Source organism: Neoarius graeffei, chromosome 13 (assembly GCF_027579695.1).
Source record: "Neoarius graeffei isolate fNeoGra1 chromosome 13, fNeoGra1.pri, whole genome shotgun sequence".
NCBI classification, from domain to species: domain Eukaryota; kingdom Metazoa; phylum Chordata; class Actinopteri; order Siluriformes; family Ariidae; genus Neoarius; species Neoarius graeffei.
The window spans coordinates 50,189,362-50,213,988 of NC_083581.1; the positions used below are offsets into that span (position 1 = coordinate 50,189,362).

At 43.6% G+C, this 24,627-nt stretch overlaps 1 protein-coding gene across 1 annotated transcript in view; it reads right to left on the reverse strand.

The window, feature by feature from the left end:
• The window catches only part of cntn3a.2 (contactin 3a, tandem duplicate 2), a 145,682-nt gene that overhangs the window by 82,160 nt on the left and 38,895 nt on the right, over window positions 1-24,627 (reverse strand). Inside the window, exons 4-8 of the mRNA XM_060937972.1 lie at window positions 19,141-19,316; window positions 18,875-18,967; window positions 18,537-18,740; window positions 3,393-3,495; window positions 1,063-1,247 (exon numbers count right to left, since the gene is read on the reverse strand). Of these exons, the coding sequence (XP_060793955.1) occupies window positions 1,063-1,247; window positions 3,393-3,495; window positions 18,537-18,740; window positions 18,875-18,967; window positions 19,141-19,316 (761 nt within the window). The remainder of the gene's footprint in view (window positions 1-1,062; window positions 1,248-3,392; window positions 3,496-18,536; window positions 18,741-18,874; window positions 18,968-19,140; window positions 19,317-24,627) is intronic.

A 24,627-nucleotide genomic window follows, 5' to 3' on the forward strand; every position in this document is an offset into this window, starting at 1 on the left:
TTTGAATATACGCAATTTACACAACATATACCCAACAAGTAAATCTTGACATCCCAGATACGACCGTTGTGTGGAGTTGGTGGTGGAGATATGGAATGAAGTGTCTACAGGCTGCAGGGACTCTGAACGTAAGTGGAGGTCATCGCTATTCTGCTGAGGCTTAATTCATTTGACTATCTACAGAAAAGGTTCCTGTTTGCCAACTTTCTGAAATCTAGAACGCGCTAAAGGATGTTTCCATCAACATTTAACACCATTGACACTTGTTATTGCACACAATGTTGTGCTGCCAACACCAATCAAACGATTTTTTTTTTTTGTTGTTGTTGTTGTTGTTCTCAGCCATGTAGTCATGGAAACTATACAAGACTCATGGCAGAATAGAAAAGCACTGAATGGAAAATAATTGGAAAAACTCCAATTAAATGGCAAAAGCTTTTCTGCTCAAAGATAAATGATGAGAATTAGTAATAATGGGAGCGATGACACAAAGTTAATCTAAATGCTTTTGTTGTACTCAATATTGGCTGAGATATATGTTTTTTAGGTCCATACCATCAGAACATGCGTTGTGTGCATCTCTTGCTGCTGACTGGCTGATTAGGGTTTCTATTTCTTTTTAATGAGGTGATAGGCTTCTGCCTGTGCAGAACATCATCTTTGAAATAGAATGTTTGTTTCTCGTTTCTCTTGATTTGCATCACTTAGGTAGCAAACTGCCTTCACTATTGTCATCATTTTCTAGCTTGGTTGTTAGTTAAAAAACAAACAAACAAACAAACAAACAAACAAACAAACAAACAAACAAACAAACAAACCCTCAAAGCTAATGGAGTTTGTTCTTGGTTCTTACCACCCCTTCCCTTTATTGGCATGTCATGGTGTGATCTAGACTGGGTCATAACAGCTGTCCAAATAAAAATCCCATGAATAAATAAGCATTTTAATGGGATAAATAACACACATGCACGCACACACACACACAAACACACACACACACACACACACACACACACACACACACACACACACACACACACACACACACAACCAGAAACTTACCATGGTAGGAGACTCGTCCTTTCACAGTGTTCCTGCCCATTTTGTTCTCTGCCACACACTCGTAACCACCCGCATCCTCTTGTTGGAAACTGGGAATCTCCAGAACGACATTAAAGTTCTTCATCTTCACTTTGTTGGGAAAGGGAATTCCATTAGCCCTTCTCCATGTTATTTCAGGCACTGGACTGAGGAAAAAAAAGAACTCCAGTCAACTCCACTATTATTGGAATGCTACCAAACCCACAATATTTGCAGCACTGCATTTAGTATATTGTGCAACCTCCCACTGCCATCATAAGAGCACTGAGTCTGCTCCTATAATATATGCTTGGCTAGACTGGAGAATATATAGCAAGGCATCAATCCTCAATACAGAATTTCTTCAGATCCTCTCTCTAGGTTTCTAGCTTCTATAGACCTCTTCAGCTGCATGGTTTTCATGTCAAAAGCTTGATTCTGATCTTATTGGACCATTTTTGTGTGGATCTGGACATATATCTTGTTTGAAGATCAAACCACAACCCAGTTGTAGCTTGGTGGCAGAGGCAGCCAGACTCATTTAAAATCTCCTCGTACTTCATGAAGTCCATTATGCCATGTATTCTAACAAGGGTCCCAGGGCCTTTGGAGGAAAAACAGGCACACAATATCAACAGAACCCCCACTATACTTAACAGTGGACAGTTGGTTCTTTTCTGTAGAATCAATTGTCTTCTTATGCCAAACCCATCTTGTATTCCCCAAAAAACTCTACTTTTGCCTTGTGTGATAAAAGAACCTGTTTCCACTGTCTAGCAAACTCTAGTTGCTTATGTTTGTGATTAGATATGATGCATATGAAGTAAGCTTAGGGGAGGTATAAATGCCTTATCCAAATAATAAACAAATGGTCTGAATAAAAAATTAAAACTGGTCAATTAAAATGTTTTTGACTTAAAACAAAACACATGAGTCAAGTGATGAGTAAACTATTTCTCCTAAAACGCCATTTAGGCTAGATTTGTGCAATATTGATTTTTCTCTGCTCGTTATTTACTATTAAAAATCATGGCATAAACAATATAAACAAACATAACCAATTTAATTATAAAAAGTCATCCTTCTTCTTTTGGGCAAAGACTGAAAATGCTGTTTTTGACCATTTTCAGGTGAAACTTGTTGCTGACATCCCAAATATATAGTTAACTGATGTTAAAGATATGTATACTCGTCTAATTTTAGAAGAAGAAGTCTTTATTTGTCACAAGTATACTCAAGCACAGTGAAATTCTTCCTCTGCATTTAACCCATCTGAAGCAGTGAACACACACACACACACACACACACACACACACACACACACACACACACACACAAGTGAGCAGTGAGCACACACACGTACCCAGAGCAGTGGGCAGCTATGCTACAGCACCCGGGGAGTAGTTAGGGGTTAGGCGCCTTGTTCAAGGGCACTTCAGCCATGATACAGAGGGAGGGGAAAGTGCTGTTCATTCACTCAACTCCCCTCACATTTTTCTTGTCAGTCCCAGTAATCAACCCAGCAACACTTTGAGCTCAAGGCTACTTCACTAACCTTCAGGCCATGGCTGGTCTGAACATACGTTGATAGATTGTATTTCACTTTAATGAGCTCAAAACATTCTCAATTTACCATAACAGAAAGTGAAAGCATTTGCGATAGGGAGCAGGGGCTGGGGCTTTCAGTCAGAGGTAGTTCATCTCAGAATTTAAAACCTGCAGAAATCATTCCAGATTGGCTAATGCCCCTTTGTAACCCATATCAACATACATTAATGCTAAACTGCTGAACTCTTGGTAAAATAATCAGCGCACACAGTGCTGGATATTGTAACAGTCTAATATTGTGTAGAGATGATTAAATTACTACATTGCACAAGCCTAATTTAGGCTTTTACAAGCATGGTAATTTATGTTGTCAATGTTCATTTAGTGTGGAATCACACTGTGTTGTGTGCTTAGGTCTGCTATGCCAGGCGACAAGTGATAAAGCAGTGCAACAAGTCATCGGTAAGTGATGTCATTTAAATTGATGCTTCAGTAAGCAAGAGACTCTCATTTGGTAAATCTGCTGTCAATTCCTTCTGTCCGTTTCCTTTCCTTGTATCTTTTTACATACTGAACATTTCCAAACTTTAAAGAAGTGAAATAAAAAGTCAAATAAAATGTTAAAGAACAAAGGCATACCCATGCATAGTTTAAAAGTGGAAATAACACTCAGTAAAAGAGCAGAGTGTGATGCAGAGGGGGAATCGCTATAAAAGAAGAAGGGAGACAGGCATAGATTGAAACTACTGAGGAACTGTACTTACTTCCCCAGAGCAAAACATTCCAGGATCACAATGGAGCCCTTGGCAGCTGGAACCATGTCAGAGAAATGAACTTCTATTTTAGGCTCATATTCACCCATCACACCTATGATTATATCAGATTAGATTAGATTAAACATTATCAGTGGACAAGTACAAATACTTAAATACTGAAATGTATTTGGCATATAACCAGAAGTGCAAATTCTCATAACAGCACAAATCATGGAAAGGATAACAGGTCTATATTAAGTATAAATATATAATATTTCCATCCATCCATTATCTGTAGCCACCTATCCTGTGCAGGGGCGTGGGCAAACTGGAGCCTATCCCAGCTGACTATGAGCGAGAGGCGGGGTACACCCTGGACAAGTCGCCAGATCATCGCAGGGCTGACACATAGAGACAAACAACCATTCACACTCACATTCACACCTACGGTCAATTTAGAGCCACCAATTAGCCTAACCTGCACATCTTTGGATTGTGGGGGAAACCGGAGCACCCGGAGGAAACCCACGCAGACACGGGTAGAACATACAAACTCCACACAGAAAGGCCCCCGTCGGCCACGGGGCTCAAACCCAGAACTTTCTTGCTGTGAGGCGACAGTGCTAACCACTACACCACCATGTCAACACCCCCAAAATCCATTTGAATTGAAATATTTTTAAATGCTTTTCACAGCAAATATTGATATATGCGATTCATTTAAATGAATTAATCACAAAGCATATAATTAATTAGATTATTTTTAATCACTTGACAGCCCTAATGTATACAATCCCAAATCAGAAAAAGTCAGGATGGTATGTTGAAACTGAAATTAAAAATGAAAACAATGATTTGTAAATAATCTTTGACATGTATTGCACTCAAAACAATACAGCAGCACATTATTTAAAGTCATGCTTTTTTTTCAAAATGAACACATTTCAGTTTTGATTCTTGCAACCCATTTAAAAAAAAGTTGGGGATGGTAAAGCATTTACCAATTTGTAATGTTGCCATTTCTTCTCACCACACCTAAAATACATTTAAGGACTGAAGACACCCAGTGATGAATGGTTTCAGATGCTATTTTGTCCCATTCTTCCTGCAAACATGCCTTAAGGTGTGCAACAGTACAGGTTTGTTGTTATCATGTTTTTTTTCCTTTGCAAAATTTGGCATGCATTCATTTTTGGGGATAGGTCAGGACTGCAGGCAGGCCAATCTAGCACAAACATCCTCTTATTCCATAGCCATGCCTTTGTAATGTGTGCAGAATATGTTTTTGCATTGTCTTGTTGAAATATGCATGGGCATCCTTGGAAAAGAAGCCATCTTGAATGCAGCATATGTTGCTCCAGAATTGCTCCATTTACTTTTCTGCATTAATGCTACCATCACAGAAGTGTGAGTTACCTTTGTCAAGGGCACTGACACAACCCCTTAAACCCCATAACAGACCCTGGCTTTTGGACTTGTTGCTGGTATCAGTCTGGATGGTCCTTTTCGTCTTTGGTCCAGAGCACACCACAGCCATTTCTACCAAAAAAGACCTGGAATACTGATTTGTCTAAGCACAGTATATGTTTCCACTGTGTGATGGTCCATCCCAGATGCCTCTGAGCCCAGAGAAGTCGACAGTGCTTCTGGACACAGTTAACATAAGGCTTCCTGTGGACCCAGGACCGGGATCGCAGAAGCAGAACAGCCCCATGGAGTCCTCCCCTTTCACCGACCTGGTCCACGCCCTCGCCATGGCCCAGCAAAGCCAGCACCAGGCGCTAGTCGCCCTCTGGAAGGAGCAGGAACAACGGTTCGAGGCCCTGGTGTTGGCTCAGCAGGAAGATCGACAGGCGTTCCGGCCCTTCCCCCCCTCACCCTAACAAAGATGGGCCCACAGGATGATCCTGAGGCCTTCCTCACGCTCTTTGAGCAGGTAGCAGAGACCTCAGGGTGGCCGGTGGAACAGCGTGCGGCGCGCCTCCTCCCCCTGCTAACAGGAGAGGCGCAGCTGACTGCGCTACAGCTCCCCGCCGACCGCCGGCTGGCCTACGTGGACCTTCGCCGGGCCGTCCTCCAGCGTGTGGGGCGCACCCCTGAGCAACAACGACAGCGCTTCCGCGCTTTGCGCTTGGAGGAAGTCGGCCGGCTGTTCGCATTTGGCCAGCAACTCCAGGACGCCTGCTGGCGGTGGTTGAGGGCCGACAACCGCGACGCCGAGGGAATCATTGACCAGGTGGTACTGGAGCAGTTCATCGCGCGCTTACCAGCAGGAACCACAGAGTGGGTCCAGTGCCACCGCCCGGAGTCGCTGGATCAGGCAATCGAGCTGGCGGAGGACCATTTGGCGGCTGTCCCGACGGCAGGACAGCAGACAACCTCTTCTCTCCTCTCCTCTCTCTCTCTCCCCCTCCTCCTGTGTCTCATCCTCGCCCCGTTCCCCCACCGCAGAGGTGGGGGCTGGCGCCACCCCAGCCGGCCCGCCGCACCCGTGGTGCCCTCCCATTTCTTCCTTCTGTGTCTGTCTCTCCCCCCCTCAGGTGAGTGAGCCCCAGAGCACTAGTGTGGAGAGGAAGCCCGGGCCAGTTTGCTGGCGCTGCGGGGAGTCGGGCCACCTCCAACAACAGTGCTCGGTAATGGAGGTGGGCGGGGTGGTTCGGATCCCCGACACGCCAGGAGCCGCCCTCGATCGAGCCGGAGTGTATTGCATACCGGTGAGTATCCTTTGTCATATTGGGAAGGCGGGCACAGTGAGGCAGATCAGTGAGAGTAATCGATGGTCAAACGCTCCAGCCAAACACCACCCCGTCCTTCCCCTACTTCACAATTACGAAGGATAGATTATACCGAGTGACGCAGGACACTCAGACTAAAGAGCGAGTCATGCAGCTTTTGATTCTGAAGAGCCGCCGGGAATTGGTATTCCAGGAGGCTCACTTTAATCCCATGGCTGGACACTTAGGGCAGGATAAAACACTAGCCCGAATAATGGCCCAGTTCTATTGGCTAGGGATTCGCGGCGATGTCCATAGGTGGTGTACAGCGTGCCGCGAATGCCAGTTAGTAAATCCAGCGGCCATTCCAAAAGCGCCTTTGCACCCTCTCCCATTAATCGAGACCCCGTTCGAAAGAACTGGGATGGATCTCGTCGGGCCATTAGATCGGTCAGCATGAGGGTACCGCTTTATATTAGTTCTGGTGGACTATACAACGCGATACCTGGAAGCGGTGCCTCTTCGCAATATCTCAGCACGCAGTATTGCGGAAGCACTCTTCCGCATTATCTCCCGAGTTGGAATCCCGAAAGAGATTCTGACTGACCAAGGCACCTCGTTTATGTCACATACAGTACACTGAATGAACTGTATGGTTTGTTGGGTATTAAGCCGACCCGCACCAGCGTTCATCACCCACAAACGGACGGTTTAGTTGAACGGTTCTATCGCACCCTCAAGAATATAATTAAAAAATTCCTAAGTGAGGACGCACGTAATTGGGATAAATGGCTCGAACCCTTGTTATTTGCAGTGCGAGAGGTCCCCCAAGCCTCCATGGGGTTCTCCCCGTTTGAATTGTTATATGGGCGTAAGCCGCGCGGCATTCTAGATGTGCTGCGGGAAAATTGGGAGGAGGGACCTTCACCAAGTAAAAATGAAATCCAATATGTTATTGACCTGCGTGCAAAACTCCACACACTCACACACCTAACCCAGGAGAATTTGCGGCAGGCCCAAGAACGACAAACCCGCCTGTACGACAAGGGTACGCGCCTTAGGGAGTTTGCACCGGGAGATAAAGGACTCGTACTGTTGCCCACATCGAGCTCCAAATTGGTCGCCAAGTGGCAAGGACCCTTTGAGGTCACACGGCGAGTCGGGGACGTTGACTATGAGGTGAGGCGAACGGACAGGGGTGGGGCACTACAGATTTACCACCTCAATCTGCTCAAACTCTGGAACGAGGAGGTCCCCGTGGCACTGGTGTTGGTGGTTCCGGAGAAGGCGGAGCTGGGGCCGGAGGTTCAAAAGGGAACATTGGCATCACGTACCTCTCCGGTCCCCTGTGGAGACCACCTCTCCCCGACCCAACTCGCGGAGGTTGCCCAGTTGCAGACCAAGTTTTCGGACGTGTTCTCGCCCCTGCCCGGCCGCACCAACCTCATAGAGCACCACACTGAGACGCCCCCGGGGGTGGTAGCCGCCCTTAAAGACTACCCGAACACAAGTAAAAAGTGGTTCGGGAAGAACTCGAGGCCATGCTCAAAATGGGCATCGTCGAGGAGTCCCACAGTGACTGGAGCAGCCCGGTGGTCTTGGTACCCAAGGCCGACGGGTCGGTCCGGTTCTGTGTAGACTATAGAGCCTTTTCAGTTACGTGACCTTCGTAAACGTGACCACCATTTTGGACATGTAGTGGACTTCGCCTCGAATTGGTTTGAATGCGAGGAAGGCGACAAACGGAGAACATACAAGAAAAAGGAGCGAGATGCAGAAAATACCTTCGCTATCCAGCGACGTAGGGCATTTACAGGGCGAGCAGAGGGAGAAATAACAACAGTAACGACACATTAGCAACGCCGTACAGAAATAACGGTTTATGGCACAGACCCTTTCGGTTCTCGCTCATCTAGCTGCTACAATGACTGCTTAGACTGCAACAATAATACCTAACACACATTTAAGTATCCGTCGTAAAGACGTGAAACTCGTCGAGTGACGAGTGTGTTCATTGATAAGCTAACACAATCTAAAAGTAGACATACCATCACACTGCCCTGGCACTGTGTACAGTTTACCTTATACGGTTTGTGCACTCACTATTTGCCATTACTTTCTCCAACCGTTGTGACAGATTACAGGGAACGGCCTGGATTTAAGAGACAAATACATGTTCCTCTTGTTTTGAACACTTATTTGGCAGTGCTTAATTTGTAAAGTGGGAGGTCCCGGAGCGCAGAGGATGAGCAGCTCCGGTGCGGGGGGGGAAGAGGGGGGGAGGGGGCGCGGCGCTGCGCTTCTGGGCATGTTTTGTAATAACACTGCAAATTAAGTTCATCTGCAGATATTTTGTGGATGTCGTTTCATGAGAGAAATCAACAAGACAGATATCAAAATCAGACATTAACACTAAATAAACTTGCATTTTTTTAATTTAATTATTTTGTTTTTTTTTTTTTGTAAAGGCCCGGTCACACAGCGCTTTACGGCTTTATCACGGCCAAAACCCGTCAAAAAGTGCTCTCCCGTGAAGCAGACGATATTGTTCGTGTTGATGTCGAAGTTAAGACGTGTTACAGTCGATATACAGACGTGACAGGACGCAGGGGAAAATCGGAACGGCGTCGGACGCGGCAAAAAGTTTTGGACTGCTCAAAACTTTAGACCGCGGACAACCACGGCCGGCACACGTGGTAAAGACGTGCAACACAGGTGAAAAACACGTGATAATCAGTGTCCCGGCCGTTATTAAAACTTGGGGAGACGTGGTAAGACGCGAAAGTTTGGCGGTCTATCACGGGCAGAGCACGGTCATCGGACGGGTGTTACGCGTTGGTATCACGGGATATAGCGTGTGTTTAGCGGCTTATCACTGAGAAATGGATTTTTCCGCGTACATAGCACTGTCTAAGCCCGTTAAACGACGTCTCAAACAAGTTCTAAATTCGATTGATCACTGTCTAATCACTTCTGCATCACTTCTGATTTGCGGCATGTAAATACCGTAATTTTCTGAGACCTCGGCACTTGCAGTCTAGATGTCAAGGGGTGAACATGAACCCTCAACGCTGTGATGTCCTCATCTTAATGCTCCAGCACCAACAGAACCAACTGATACAGGCTCAACATATCCTACCGCTTTTATATGCGCAGCAAGCCGCTCTTCCAACGACGCTGAGCCGCGGTTACCCGTGATTTGGCAGTGCTATGGCAGTGAAACAGCCGCCGACGGCCATACCCCGTACAAAGCACGGCAAAGCCAAAATTGACCAAAAATTACCACTTACGACCACGTCCACCAGATTTTTGTATCTTTTTGTACGTGATATAGACGCGGAGTGCTGTGTGACCGGGCCTTTACATAGTCAAAAGAGGTGTCGGATCACCGGATCCAGTGTAAATAGCTGCCGGAGCCAATGCCCGAGGTTCCGGAGCGCGCTCCGGCTTGCTCCCCCTCAAATTAAGCGCTGTTTGTAGGACACTGCCTCTGATCTGTCCTACAGTCTACCAACAGCAAAGGAACACAACGCTAGCTAATGTCGTTAGCTAATAGCTACTACAGAAGAACAGAGGTTACAATGGGTTATTTTAACCTATTTGGTTACACACTCGCCGCCACAGAATGTTAACAGCAATGTAATGCCTTTTCTGGCTAATTTTATTCGTCTTACCTCCAACAAAGTGGTCACTACACAAGCGCTGGTATGCCGAGGGCTGCCAATCTTTCCTGTTTATGGCCGCTATCCATCTTCTCCATCGGGATCCGATAAAATGATAAACCTTGCCTTGTTTGTTGATGGTTACTACATCCAGGTGCACAACAATATAGTGGCATGATGGAAGGCTTGCTGAAAATAAACACTTTCTTTGCTGCTGTTCCTCAATGCTGGCTGTGGTAAACTACTGGTAGTACATGTCCAAAATGGCGGCCGCGTTTGTCGTGACGTCACGTGAAAAGGGTCTATAGAAAAGTCAACACGGCGCCTAAATTTGACGCGTACCCAATGCCTCGTATTGATGAGTTGCTCGATCGACTAGGCATGGCTCGCTTTTACTCGACATTGGATTTGACAAAGGGTTATTGGCAGATCCCCTTGACTCCATTATCCCGAGAAAAAACGGCCTTTTCCACACCGTTCGGCTTACACCAGTTTGTCACACTTCCTTTTGGGCTGTTTGGGTCGCCCGCTATGTTTCAGCAGCTGATGGATAGGGTCCTCCACCCCCATGCCACCTATACGGCCGCATACCTCGAGGACATCATTATTTATAGTAATGGCTGGCCGAGGCACCTCCAACATCTGAGGGCCGTCCTTAGGTCGCTGAGGCGAGCGGGTCTCACAGCCAACCCGAAGAAGTGTGCGATTGGGCGGGTGGAAGTACAGTATCTGGGCTTCCATTTGGGCAATGGGCAGGTGCGTCCCCAAATTAACAAGACAGCAGCAATTGCGGCCTGCTCGAGGCCCAAGACCAAAAAGGGGGTGAGACAGTTCCTGGGGCTGGCTGGCTATTATCGTAGGTTTATACCTAATTATTCGGATGTCACCAGCCTGCTGACTGATCTGACTAAAAAGGGGGCACCAGATCCGGTCCAGTGGACGGAGCAATGCCAGCGGGCTTTTTTGAGGTTGCACTGTGTGGGGGGCCACTTTTACACTCCCCTGACTTTTCTCTCCCCTTTATGCTACAGACAGATGCATCGGACAGGGGGTGGGGGGCTGTTTTGTCCCAGGAGGTGGAGGGGGAGGACCGCCCAGTGCTGTATATCAGTAGAAAGCTGTCGGTGGGTGAGGGGCGCTACAGCACCATTGAAAAGGAGTGCCTAGCAATCAAGTGGGTGGTCCTCGCTCTCCGTTACTACCTGCTGGGACGCCCTTTCACCCTCTGTTCGGACCACGCGCCCCTCCAGTGGCTCCACCGCATGAAGGATGCCAACGCGCGGATCAGCCATTGGTATCTGGCACTCCAACCCTTTAACTTCAAGGTGATCCACAGGCCGGGGGCGCAGATGGTCGTGGCGGACTTCCTCTCCTGTCGGGGGGGGAGTCGGCTGCAGGCCGGACAGCCGCCCGGCCTGAGTCGGGCGGTGGGTGTATGTGGCAGCGGGGGCGTGGTCAAGTGTCGGTCTGTGACCGGAGGGCAGAGTCAGGGAAGGTAAGTGGCAGAATCACTGCACCTGATATTAATTAATGTGTTTATGTGTCTTCCCCAGTGACCGCGTCCTATTTAAGGAGAGAGAGAGAGAGAGAGAGAGAGAGAGAGCGAGCAGAGGGAGCTCTCTCCCCAACCAGACGATTTGTGTGTGTGCGTGCATGTGTGGCTGGGAGAGTTAAATTTCCACTGAAAAGTGAAAATAAAAGAGTTTTGTGAACTCAGTTCTGGCCTGCCATCCTTCTGTGCTCCACCCACCCATATGAACTGCCACACTTCCTTTTTGCACAGTAAACTTTTAACTGGCATTTGTGTATGTAACTCTGTATTATAGTGCTAGACAAAGGTTTGCCAAAGTAATCCTGAGCCCATGTGATTATATCAGCTATAGATGAATGACGGTTCTTAATACACTGCCATCTGAGGGATCGGAGATCACAGGTGTTCAGCTTAGGCTTGCACCCTTGCCCTTTACGCACTGAAATTCCTTCATGTCCCTTGAATCGTTCAATGATATTACGCACTATAGAGGGTGAAATATCCAAATTCTCTTCCTATCTTTCTTTGATAGGAATGTTTCCAACATTTCATTCATTTTCTCATGCATTTGTTGACAAACTGGAGATCCTCGGCCCATATTTGCTCCTCAAAGACTAGGCCTTTCCTGGATGCTGATTTTGTACCAAATCATGATTACAATCACCTGTTGACATCACCTGTTTCAAATCACATCATTATTTAATTGTTTAACCTCGTTACTAGCCTTAATTGGCCCCATCCCAACTTCTTTTGAAAAGGCCTGAAACACAAGAATGGATGTATATTAACAAATAAATTGAAGTTGACCAGACAAGACATGAAATATCTTGGGTTCATACTGTCTGTAATGAAATACATCTCATCTCATTATCTCTAGCCGCTTTATCCTGTTCTACAGGGTCGCAGGCAAGCTGGAGCCTATCCCAGCTGACTACGGGCGAAAAGCGGGGTACACCCTGGACAAGTTGCCAGGTCATCACAGGGCTGTAATGAAATACATGTCAAGCTAAATTTAGAAATCACTGCTTTATTTTTTATTTGCATTTTCCATACCATCCCAACTTTTTTTGATTTGGGGTTGTATATGAAGGGCCTTTCTATCAGTAACAGAGCAGTTCCCATCCCACACTGTCAAGCAATGGGTCAGTACTGTATGCTCTTGATAGAGCACTGATAGAAGCTCACCGACATTCTTGGCAACACCTGAGTGCTCTTTAGTATCCAATTGCTGTTGTGCCTTATTGATGAGAACAGGTATGTTGGTGAATCAAGAGATTCACCTCTGAGATGTGGACCTCCAGAAACTTAAAGCTGAAAACACACCACCTCAAAGCCATAGATACAGCCTGGGGTGTGTATGCTGGCTCTCCTGAGCCAGTGACAGATTATAAATGTAAGTAAATACTCCAGCTGGTTGTTTAGAACAGGACCACAGAACACTGTCAGGGATGCCATCAGGGCTGGCAGCTTTCAACAGGTTTACCTGCTTGAATGTGTCGAGCACATCAGTGCTAGAGAAGTGGAGGGGCTTGCACAATTTTTGGTAGCTGGTTCCTTGCTGTTGAGATCAAACCTGGCATAGAAGCTGTTCAATACATTGGCTAAATTGTTAATTGGTGTCGCTGTAGATTTAGATTTGTAGTTCATAATCTCTTGAATCCCTTGTCACATGCAACAGGGGTCTGTGTTGTTGAAATGGTCCTCAATGTGTAGTTTGGACCGATGTTTGTCTTCCCTAATGTTTCTTTTCAGGTTGGTCCAAGAAGAGCTGTAGGCCTCTTCATCACCTTCGTCAACCTTCATCTGAAAGTACTGTCTCATGCCCTCAGCAGCAGGTGAACCTCACTCTTCATCCAGGGCTTCTGATTTGGGAAAATTTAAATTTTTTGAGTGGTGACAATATCAATGCAAGTGTTAATGCCTCAACATCAGTGTGCAAGCCCATGGTTGCCTGTGTGGCAAACAAACCCCAATCAGTGTGTTCAAACTGCTGTTGTAGTGTAATGGTAGCAGTCTCTGGTCACACTGTAACTGTCTTTGTTATTGGTTTCACATGTCCGATGATGGGGACGTACTTGGGGAGCAGAAATTAATGGCCCTTTTCCACTGCATGGTACCGGCTCAACTCGATTCTACTTGCTTTTGGTATTAGATACTTCGTTTCCCATTGTAGACAAATGAAGCTGGTTGTCATAGCGACGCTGCATGAAACTGCCATGACGTCATCTTCAATGCGACACACACATGAACAATAGAAGATATAGAAGGGATGCTGATTCTCATTATATGGCTGTTTTGTCACAGCAAGGAGACAAATTTTGCCATTGATCCATCGCCTTTGCTGTATCTGCTGCTCATTCAATTGATGTGAAATAAAAAAAAAAATTGAATAACCCATACAGAGCTGAAAATTATTTTTCCATTGTTCCTTCAAATTGTTAGTAATGTTTATGCTAGTTAACGAGTTAGGAGATGCTAACTATAGGGAGCCCATTCAGCATGAGAGATCAGTGCAGTGAAGTGCACGAGGAGTTTAACAACAACAATCAACAAATACATGAAAAATTAAAATACATTACCCACAGTCCACAAAAAGTATCAATACGCTTATTTAAAAGTGTTTGATTGGGTTGCAATGATTAAAATCCACAGCAATGATGAAAACTCCCTCTGGGTATGTGATTAGCTGTTTATTGATGATATGAGACAGAAAAGCAAAAACAGTTTGTTTTCCCATTACTGAGAGGAGATCATTTCAACCTGAGCACAGCAGAATGAAGTCTAAATAAATATGGCAAGAAACAAATCTAGCTTTTGAAGTTAACACATTCCCCCCCCCCCCCCACACACACACACACACTGAAAACCTTATATGTTTTCTGCTATTATGCTGTAATGGTGTCATGTGGGAATGGGAGCAAAACGGTAAAGTAGAAACTGTTAATCTAATCCCCTGGTGACCTGGTAACATTTACAGGAATCATTTGCTACAGCACTGTTGTGACCAGGAACAATGTTGCTGGCAGTGACATAAATGATGATGGAGTGATATTGCGACAAAGCAACTGGTGGCAAACTCAAAACAACAAGCAAAGAAAACATCGGCAGATGTAAGAAAAATGTTATAAATTGCCTTTGCTTGAACAAAAACACTGTTCAGAAACAGGAAAAGAACTCTCAACAGAGACGTCATGCAGCTCGACTGGTGCCATGTTGTTAACTAGCTAATGTCTCAGCTTGGGCTTTTATAACAATAGACTTGCCATATTTAACAGTTATTCCATGAAACCGAGTCGTACATGAGCTGATAGCTGATGAGGCGCGTAGCCATGGCAAAAAGCCATGTACAATCGTTTTATTCTATCCACATTCACTGGATTTTGAGAAACAGAGCGTTTTTATTTTTATTTTTTTGCAAATTCGGTAAATAAAAACTTTATACAAAACGTCCGACAAAATCATTTCCGCTCAGAATGTAAACAAACTGGCGAAATGATAGTAGCAATTTGTGAAAAATGCTATAATAATAATTATTGAAAAATAACAAAGATACATTCTTACCATCAAATACTTTTATTCAGAGCCGGCCCGTGGCATAGGGAATATAGGCTAAGGGCGCTGCGTCCATCCAGGGGCGCAGAAACGGGGGGAGAAAAATTATGACTTCCACTATTCTGAAAACGAGTCAGCATTATAATGTCTTAGCCTAATTTAATTGTACAGCAAAGCATGTAGTCAGGGTGCGATTTGTCAAAAAAAGCGGGGTGGGGTGGGGTGTGGTGGTGGTTGTTAATCATGAAACAATAAGCGCTCAACAGTGGTTCGCCCTGTCTATAGTGTGTCTTCGGGCACGCAAGTGCACATCCGCGGCTATTCTCTGTTTTGGCCATGTAATCATAGCCGGCGATTGCTATAGGTGACCTAGGCAATTGCCTAGAGCGCAAAGTGTGCCCAGGGGCGCCAAGGGCAACCAAAACCCCACCAAAAAGGAGGGATGGAATTATTGAATGGAGATGTTACCAAGTGCATCAGTGGTGTACAGTGTTTTCAACCACTGTGCTGCCGAACTCTAGTACCAGGGAACACTAGTGTGCCGTGAGAGATCACCAAGTGTACCGTGGAAAATTATAGAATGACTGTATATTGTAAATATTGGCAACATCGTTTTAGTTTCAGTCAACATTTTCTATTGGTGATGTGCCTTGAGATTTTTTCATTGAAAAAAGTGCGCCCTGGCTCAAAAAGGTTGAAAAATAAGTGTAGCCTACGTAGTAGTGGTCGGTGATTTCCTTATGCCTACTAAAAATGCACAGTGATAGGTTATAAGGGGGGGCGGGGGAGTGGTGTTCATCGGGGAATGAGAATGGCTATCCACTGCAAAAAGTAGCCCAGACTACAAGTGCTTAAATGAAGAAATCCAAACTCTCGGGTGCGCAAGGGCACAAACGAAGGCTACAGGAAGAAACAAATAGAGCCAAGTATAGAGGTAAGTCTGATCTAATCTCTCATATCAACCATTATAGTGGCAAATTAATATTTTAGACACCTGAATCAATGTCTGCCTAGCTAACTAGATGCAAACAGCAATAGACTTCAATAACAAAGTACCCATAATAGCACTTTTGTTTGAAAATACAGCCCATTGATGTCCTAACAGGGTGCTTAAGTTTGCACAATTTAGAATTGTAGAATTTTTTATTCATTTAATTTGTTAATTCTTCAGAGATGACTTAACTTTTAATAGCAAAAAAGAAACTAAAAATAATTTCTTGTTTATTGTCCATGCACTACACTTTGAACAGGGTGCGGAAGAGTTTTTGCCCATTATATGGAGATATGTATTGAATTTGTGTGGTCATTTTACTTTGTGACACTTTATGTTAATAATGATAACAATAATAACAATAATGAAAAAGATAAAAATGACTTCTTGTTTATTGTCCATGCACCGTACATTGTTTAATGGTAATAGAATAGAGTGATTAGATTAAAGTGTTATTTAGATGTTATTAGAGGGTTTTTTTCTTGGGGGGGGCGCGCGCCAAAACTCAATCTCGCCTAGGGCAGCCAAAGACCTAGAGCCGGCCCTGCTTTTATTCCATATTTTGTTGCTTTTTTGTGGATTTTTTAGGGTTTTGTTTTCGGGTAGAGTTTTTATTTCATCCTCGGTTGATTCAGCAACACGCTCCACCATTTTGTTTTTCTCTACTCATGGTATATGAGCTGATATCCTAGTAGTAGAGTAGCCAATCAGAGCGCACGATTACTCATATCCAGTAAATGTGGACAGAATAATGTGGATTATATGCAGACTTTTAGTACTCAAGTCCAGGACTCGTACTCAAGTCCGACTTGTGCCCTAATTTCAAGGACTTGTGACTCAACTTGGACTTGAGCACTGATGACTTGGACTTGTGCATTAATTGCATTCAGACTCATAAATTGGAGATGAGGACTCTGATTTTTTTCTTTATTTTTTGCAACATGCCATAATAATTTGGCATAAGATATTTATATCTACATTAATTTTTGTACTAATTTCGTGCAAGAGTGTCACACCTGCACGCCTTGGCACGTGCATCAGATAGACTCTCGGGTGCGCTCCGGACAGTGCGCGTGCCAAGCGGACTCTCATGCACATGCCGTAAACGACTCGCACCTGCACAGGATTAAGGCACCTATATAAAAACTGTGAAAACACACTTTCTTTGCGAAGTATTGAGTTGCGTTGCTGACACATTACCGAGCCTTATTTCCTTGTTTAGTTTCCTGACCCCTGATCTCCTGTTTCTTGTCTTTGATTCTGCTGAGTCTATGATAACCTTTTTGTGCCTCACTCGACCTGTTGCCAGTTTCACTGCTTTACGATTTTTGCCTGCCGTTCTGAATTGTTTACCTGTCATCACTTGTATTAATAAACACACCTTCTGCACGCACATCCCTCTCCCAACCATCTCTGACAGAATACTTCGCACTCCCTGACAAAGAGAATGCACATTCACCTGTTCATATGTCATGTTCAGGAACAAACTAACGTTAATGGCGTTAAAACAGCCACCGTCAAATGGCACGATTGGAGTTTTGGACTCGGACTTGACTCGGATCAATAGTGGACTCGACTCGAAATTTTTTTAATGACTTGGACTTGACTCGGACTTGAACAATGGGGACTCAAGACTGGACTCGGACTCGAGGTTTAATGACTCAACTACAACCCTGATTATATGTCATATCTGGTCTCGCATGTTTTACACACCTCGTGGAGTTTCGTGCTCCGCAGCATTGAATTAAATACAGTCAGGTGGGAATATCCAATGTCTGTTACTTTTCCATTATGGAAGACTGAGTGGGAAGTAAAGTTTGTTATCTATCCCATGTTGTTTTTACCTCGTACAATAATGGGTTTCATATATGAAGGGGGATACAGTGTGGTGCCATGCAGAGTTTGCAGCTGCTTCTGCACTGTTGGGGAATATTCTGTTTCGCCACTGGTAAGGTTTGCTTGATTTAAAAGCAACAGTGAGATATTTTTCATAGAGAGCAAGCAAAGCCTCAAAATTTGAAACAAAAATAAAACAACGGATACCCTAAAGATCTGCACTTCCCAAAAACAGTTTATGCCCAAGCCTCATGCTTGTTTCAGTGGATAATCTGTTTATTCCAAGATTCTTATTTACAGCAAGCTCATACTGAACATCATTTCAACACAATTAGTACCGTTTGCCTTTACTCTTCTACACCTCTATATTTTAATGATTTATAGCCCCGCTATCTGGAATTCACCCAGAAGAGGATGAGTTTCCTTTAAATCTGCCTCCTCTCAAGGTTTCTTCTTCATGTCATTTCTGGGACTTGTTTCCTTGATCATATCACCTCTAGCTTGCTCTTTAGGGAAATATAAATCTGTGTCTGAATTTCTGTAAAGCTGCTTTGTCACAGTGTTAATTGCTAAAAGCACTATACATGTAAAATTGAACTGAATAAAATTTGTGCAACCACAGTAACATAATCTTCAAAGCAAGTTGTAGCTTAACAAACGTTTGGAAACAAACATTGCAGCCATTTTAATAATAAAATATGGGGGGAAAATAGTCATACCATGATGTATAATAACTGCATATGAATGTGGTGAGGATTGTGTTAAATTATATTTAATGTTCAGTCCATATCGTCATTAATTTAGATGATTATGGAACAGTAAGCAGTGCAGCTGCTGATTAGATTATGAAAGTGAAAACATTCTCACCATCTGTCCTCAGGACCAGTGGCGTGGGAGAGCTCAGCATTTTGATCTTTGTAATGCGATTTACCACCACGCATGTGTAGTTCCCTACATCTGAAGGCTCGACTTTAGCGATGTAAAGGTTCCCAGTCTCTTGTGAGACAAAACGCCTACTGTCTTGCTGGACAAAGGATGGGTATTCGTTGAACAACCAGGCATAATGAAGCTCTAAAGAAGAGACAGCAGCATAGATATCAATTTGTTATCAATTCTTGAGATCGACAGGAGCTGCGATGCAAGTAAATGGTTAATAAAACATGCTAAAAGAATTCAACTTGTCAAATAATGTTTTATAGTCTCACCTCCTGCATATATGGGTGTACCACATAGCAAAACTACTCCTTGGCCCTCACGTACTGACACAGCGCTTCTTGTTAGAGTTTTAAAATTCAAGTCTGTAATGTTATAAAAAGAAAAAAAAAACAAAGTCAAGTGTGAACAAGTGTAAAATAAGAAGAATCGCAATGCAAAAGTAATGACTGGAGTAGTTTAATAGATAAAAAAAGATCGACTTCTCTGAACTCCGTGTGTACTGGACTAATCAGTGTAAATGGGGTTAGTAACTCACATGCAAACTGAAGACTCGCTCTCCTGCTGAGAATTGCTCCCAGCGAGTTAAAAGCAGTGCACTGGTAAATCCCCGCATCCTCTGCAAGGTCCAGATTCCTAATCACCAGATTCCCCCCAGAGAGATGCCGCCGATAATCAGCCCTCAAATCAATCAGTGTGCCATTCAGTGACCACCTACAATTAATCATACACAAATCATTACAAGAAGTGTCCGGAGAATTCATCCAACTCCTGTAACTATCTGGAAAAAAATGAGAACTTTGATTGTGGTTCAAAAACTATTGTCATCGCTATAGATATTTGAGTACTACAGATAAATAACCTTTATTGGACAGATAGTAGTAGGGCTGTGTGATATGGTCATACAAATAATAGGACTATAGAAAAATGTCTATTTAAGAGTTATCCCACGAAATCGAATCGTACATGACCTGATAGGCGACGAGGCGTGTAGCACCGAGTTGGCTTTAAGCCATGTACGACGAGATTGAATGGAATAACTGTTTTATTCTATCCACGTTCACTGGATTTTGAGAAACAGAGCATTTTTCTTTTTTGCAAATTCAATAAATAAAAACTTTATACAAAACCTCTGACAAAATCATTTCCGCTTAGAATGTAAACAAACCGGCGAAATGACAGGAGCAATTTGTGAAAAATGCGATAATAATAATAATAATTCTTGAAAAAAAGATACGTTCTTCCCACCAAATACTTTCATTCCATCGTTTGTTGCTTTTTTGTATTTTTTGGGGTTTTGTTTTTGAGGAGAGTTTTTATTTCATCCTCGGTTGGTTCAGCAACACGCTCTGCCATTTTGTTTTTCTCTACTCACGGTATATGAGCTGATATCCTAGTAGTAGAATAGCTAATCAGAGTGTGCGATTGCTCATATCCACTGAATGTGGATAGAATGATGATAGATATTTTCCAGTATCTTCTCCGTCATCAGTGTGCACTTTTCACCAGCTGATTTACATCCCTAAAGTCTGAGCTAGGAGCTACTCGTGGTGTGCAGTACCAAAAACAAAAACAAGCCCTCAAGACTTTGACACAGAACAGGCATCATTGTACCTAGAAAGGGAGTCATCTGGATGTGGTTTGGGTATAACAAATCAGGTGCTGACCAGAAAACAGTCATCTATAAGGTATGCCGCAGACCAGTCATGCAGTTATTTTGTATAAATAATCTTTTCATCAATTTTAGAGGAAACATAATATATCATTACACATATTGTTTCAATATATGAAATTATCCATACAACTGTGCATATCACCCAGCTCTAGAGTAGACATTTCCTTTTTTTTAACATTTGCTTCAAAATGTGAATTATTATATTTAGATAATATAGAAATGATTTGTACAATAGGAAATTATACAGTATGTATGAAAATGCACAGAAATAGCCTCAATGAGGCTGTAGCTCATACCAGTCACTGTTGTTGTGTGTGAGTTTGAAAGCCGATCAATCCTGTGGGAGGAGTAGTATCCATCCATCCCATCCATCCATTATCTGTAGCCTTTATCCTGTTCTACAGGGTCGCAGGCAAGCTGGAGCCTATCCCAGCTGACTGTTGGCGAGAGGCAGGGGACACCCTGGACAAGTCGCCAGGTTATGGGAGGAGTAGTAATTTTTGTGAAATTTCATATGACCCCTGTGTAGCTGCAGCCGTGGCAGGTGGCGCCACCTGGTGAACAATTCTTGTTGGAGTACATCTTTAGAGTCTTCTGGGTGAGTTTCAGTGAAAACATTCTAGCAGTTTACAAACAGCAAAGTTTGGTGTGACGAGTCACCCAAAATATTTAAATGCCCATAAAATGTTAAATATGATAGGTAGTGCCACCATCTTGACAAATTTTATGCACACCCATCTGGGGAACATTGTATATGAGTTTGATCAAAATCTGATCAATCCTGTAGGAGGAGTAGCAATTTTTGTAAATTGTGGGTGGATGACATTGGATGGATGATGGACGGACGACGAGTGATCGCATAAGCTCTTCCGGCCTGGCCTACGGCTGGATGAGCTAAAAATTCATATTACTATTACAAAGAGCATATTCAGCTGTAGACTTATTTTGGTGTTATTAGCCATGGTGTATGATCCAGTTATCCCTTACTGCTGACGACACCACAAACCAAATGTTACCCTGATGGCACACAGACTGTATTACAATCATTTGGTGAACATTGCCGCAGCCTATTCACATCATTATTTGGATTTTTGATTTTTTTTTAATGATTTGACATTCAAAAAGACTGAAATGTGTCATTTTGCACTTAAAACATGTCCACAAAATGAAAAAAATGACACAATATTGCACTTGAAGGATAAAGATTTTGTTCAATGCTATTGCTTAATAATTATACATATGCACAATATTTGTTACTGTACAATTATTGCTTGAAAATGACAGACCGTAACACGTTCACTGAGGTCATTTGAAAAAGTCACACAGAATGTGTAGTCACTGGTTATGTCACTGGCTTCAGTAAAGTTTCATAGATATTCTACTTTTTGCTTCATTCTCTTTATTGGTCATGAACTACGATTACAGAGGATAATCAATCCTCGTTCTTCACACTTGCAGGATCCTGCACGATGCCTCTGAAAGAGCCAGAGAGGATCCTCGAGCTTGCCAATCATTTATTTTGGCGGGTGTTCAGTAGATACATCTGCGCAGGAACTGATGCAGGAAGACACCACATGCTAATTTTTATTTCCAGAGAGGAAATAAAAATAAATAAATAAATAAATAAACGAAGACGGTGCCTAAAGCAGATGAATCCCATGTTGCTTGGAAGATTATTTGATAGCCCAATCCCCACAATGCTGGTAATAACAGACACCTCCTGGTGTGTTTATCAGGTTGATGAATGAGGTACTTTGCACATTTGGTATCGCAAAATTCACTGTTCCCTCACAGGCTGCTAGTTGCCGCCCACAAGCTGGAATTCACACAAGTTTTTTCAAAGCATTGTTTCTTTTCTTTGATGGTTGTTTCTTTTGATGGCACTGTCCCTGCATTTGTCCAGATCTCACAAGCAGCCTTGTATTTGAAGGTCTGCTCATTGTCAGTGTTGCTATTTGTACTAATCAATGCACAAAGAAAATGCAGCTTGGGTGTAGGCTGGCAGCAGGGGCAAAACTAGTCTGAACATCAAAGCATTACAGGTGATCACGCAAGCATTTGACCACGTTCCCAGCTGCTTCTAATGGGAAATACAGATGTAAGCTGCTTAGCATTGGCAGACTAGTTAAAAATAGGCATACAGTGATCCAGGCCTTGTAAAGGGCATTTGACACTCAGTTGCAAATAGGTGCTACATCCACACAGAGTGACAAAGCAAGCGAAGCAGAAAGAGGTGGGTGTGAAGTAAGGATATCGGTGCCTCAGGGCCTTTTTGGAATGTGTCACTGTGGATGAACTCAAGTAAACCCTTGCACTTCATATCAATTTCACAAAGGCTCATCTGATGAGACTGGCCCTCTGGGCTCTAAAGCTTCAGGTTCATCTGCTCAACTATCTCTGCACTAGCCTCTACAGACATTCTGCACCTGTGGACTGCCTTCGCTTTGACAGCCTACTCATCATCTGGCCAAGAAAGAAATCATTCCCACTGAGCAAACACTCAGCCAGCATCAGCCAGTTGCTCTTAGCTGGCTTGTAAAGCTTGGCTCCACCTTGATGCACACACGCACACACACACACACACACACACACACACACACACACACACACACACACACACACACACACACACACAAAAAAAAAAAAAACACCAACAACTGATCAAGCTGGAAGATGTATTACACTATACTTTGTCTTACAACACCAGTGCAATCCAGCAGAAGTAATTATTCAATTTTCTCAGTGTGTGGCTGAATAATGAGAATATGGAATAGGCATTATCATTCACTTTCCTGATTCTCTGACAGTGAGCTGCCAGTTTGGATTTGTTTGATTCACTACACAGGCTGGGCATGCAGAAATACCATGTGAGCTAATATTTTTTTCCCCAACAGAAATCCAACTTTCATTCTTTCATGCTTTGTCTTTTATGGATAAAAACAAATTTAATTTGTGTGATAATAGTAGCATTAATGCTACATTTACATTTTTACAAAATAATTTAATTCATAATTATAGGTTACATACTATGATTTGGCAGATAGTTCCTCAAGTTCAAAATAATAAATGGGGGGAAAAAACCCCACTAAAGTATGACAAATAAAATAGGCAACCTTGACATTGTGTGATATTATCTCTGGCTTATAACAGCCCAGTGATTTGGGGATATTTTTTCAATAAAGATCACACCATGCGGCTTTTAGAGAATGAATTTTATTTTATGCGATTTGTTCTTTGTCCGTGTTTGATATGTTCTGTATCAACCTGCAGCATAACTTAATTCTCAGAACACAATGAACACAATTTACAGGAATGTTTGCTCTCCTGTAAGGAGAGGTTTCTAGGTTCCAGGACTGGAGCCGTTTCAACTCTGAAATCTAAAGGCCTCTAGTTTTCCTCCCACATCAAACACATCACTGGTCTCATTGATGTGTGACAGGATGGAGAAAACAAATGTCACTGTTTCAAAATGCACTCATCATGCCTGACAGTGCTAAAATAAATCTTGATATCCTTTCAAATGCTGAATGGTGTCTTCTATGAGTGAAATGCTTAGGGTATAATTTAATGGCTGCACAATATGTACAGCTGCAACTCCTTTGGGATTGTGGCTATATACAGGGCTCTTTTGTCAGGCATTTTATCACACAGGCCATATCATCCCAAAATAATATTTGATTTTTTCTTTCCATTTCAAATCAAGTATGACAAACACATAGTAAACTGTGCTAGTTTGAGTACTTGATTTTTCCACTGATATTGCAGCTTTTAGAAATACATGATGTATAATTCTTTTATTAATAAAAATGGTTATGCCAAAATCTAACTCCGCTGCCATACACATATCTAATGTTAAAGGACCCATGGCATGGTGGTTTGTTGATGCTTTAAACGGGATCGTGGAGGTTTCCGGATGTTATATCCGCAGCCTTTCTCGAAATGAACCCTCGGAACGTAGATATAGCCTCCTGGAAGAAAGCCCCATTTCAGCCCTTTTCCCAGTGCGTCGTTTTGCTAATGAGAAGCATGGAGGCGGGGAAGGGTAGAGGGTGGGGGCGTGCCATGGGGGAGGGGCTGCCGTCTGCCTCCCAAGCCGGCCGAGAGCGCTCCTCGTCGGGCACGGCCAGGCGGGCGAATGCCCTGGTCCATCCGCCCTGTCTAAAAAAATGGTACAACTCGAGCCCATGGTAAAACTGGGACTTTGTCGGGTTTTTTTCAGCCTGAGGCCCATGGTAAAACTGAGCAGTTTTACCATGGAGGAATGGGGACTTTGCCGTTTCCTCCCCCCAACTCGCCCCTGGGAGAACCGCTGCCTCCACGGGCGGCCGGTGCCGCTGGAGGGCCGCCCGC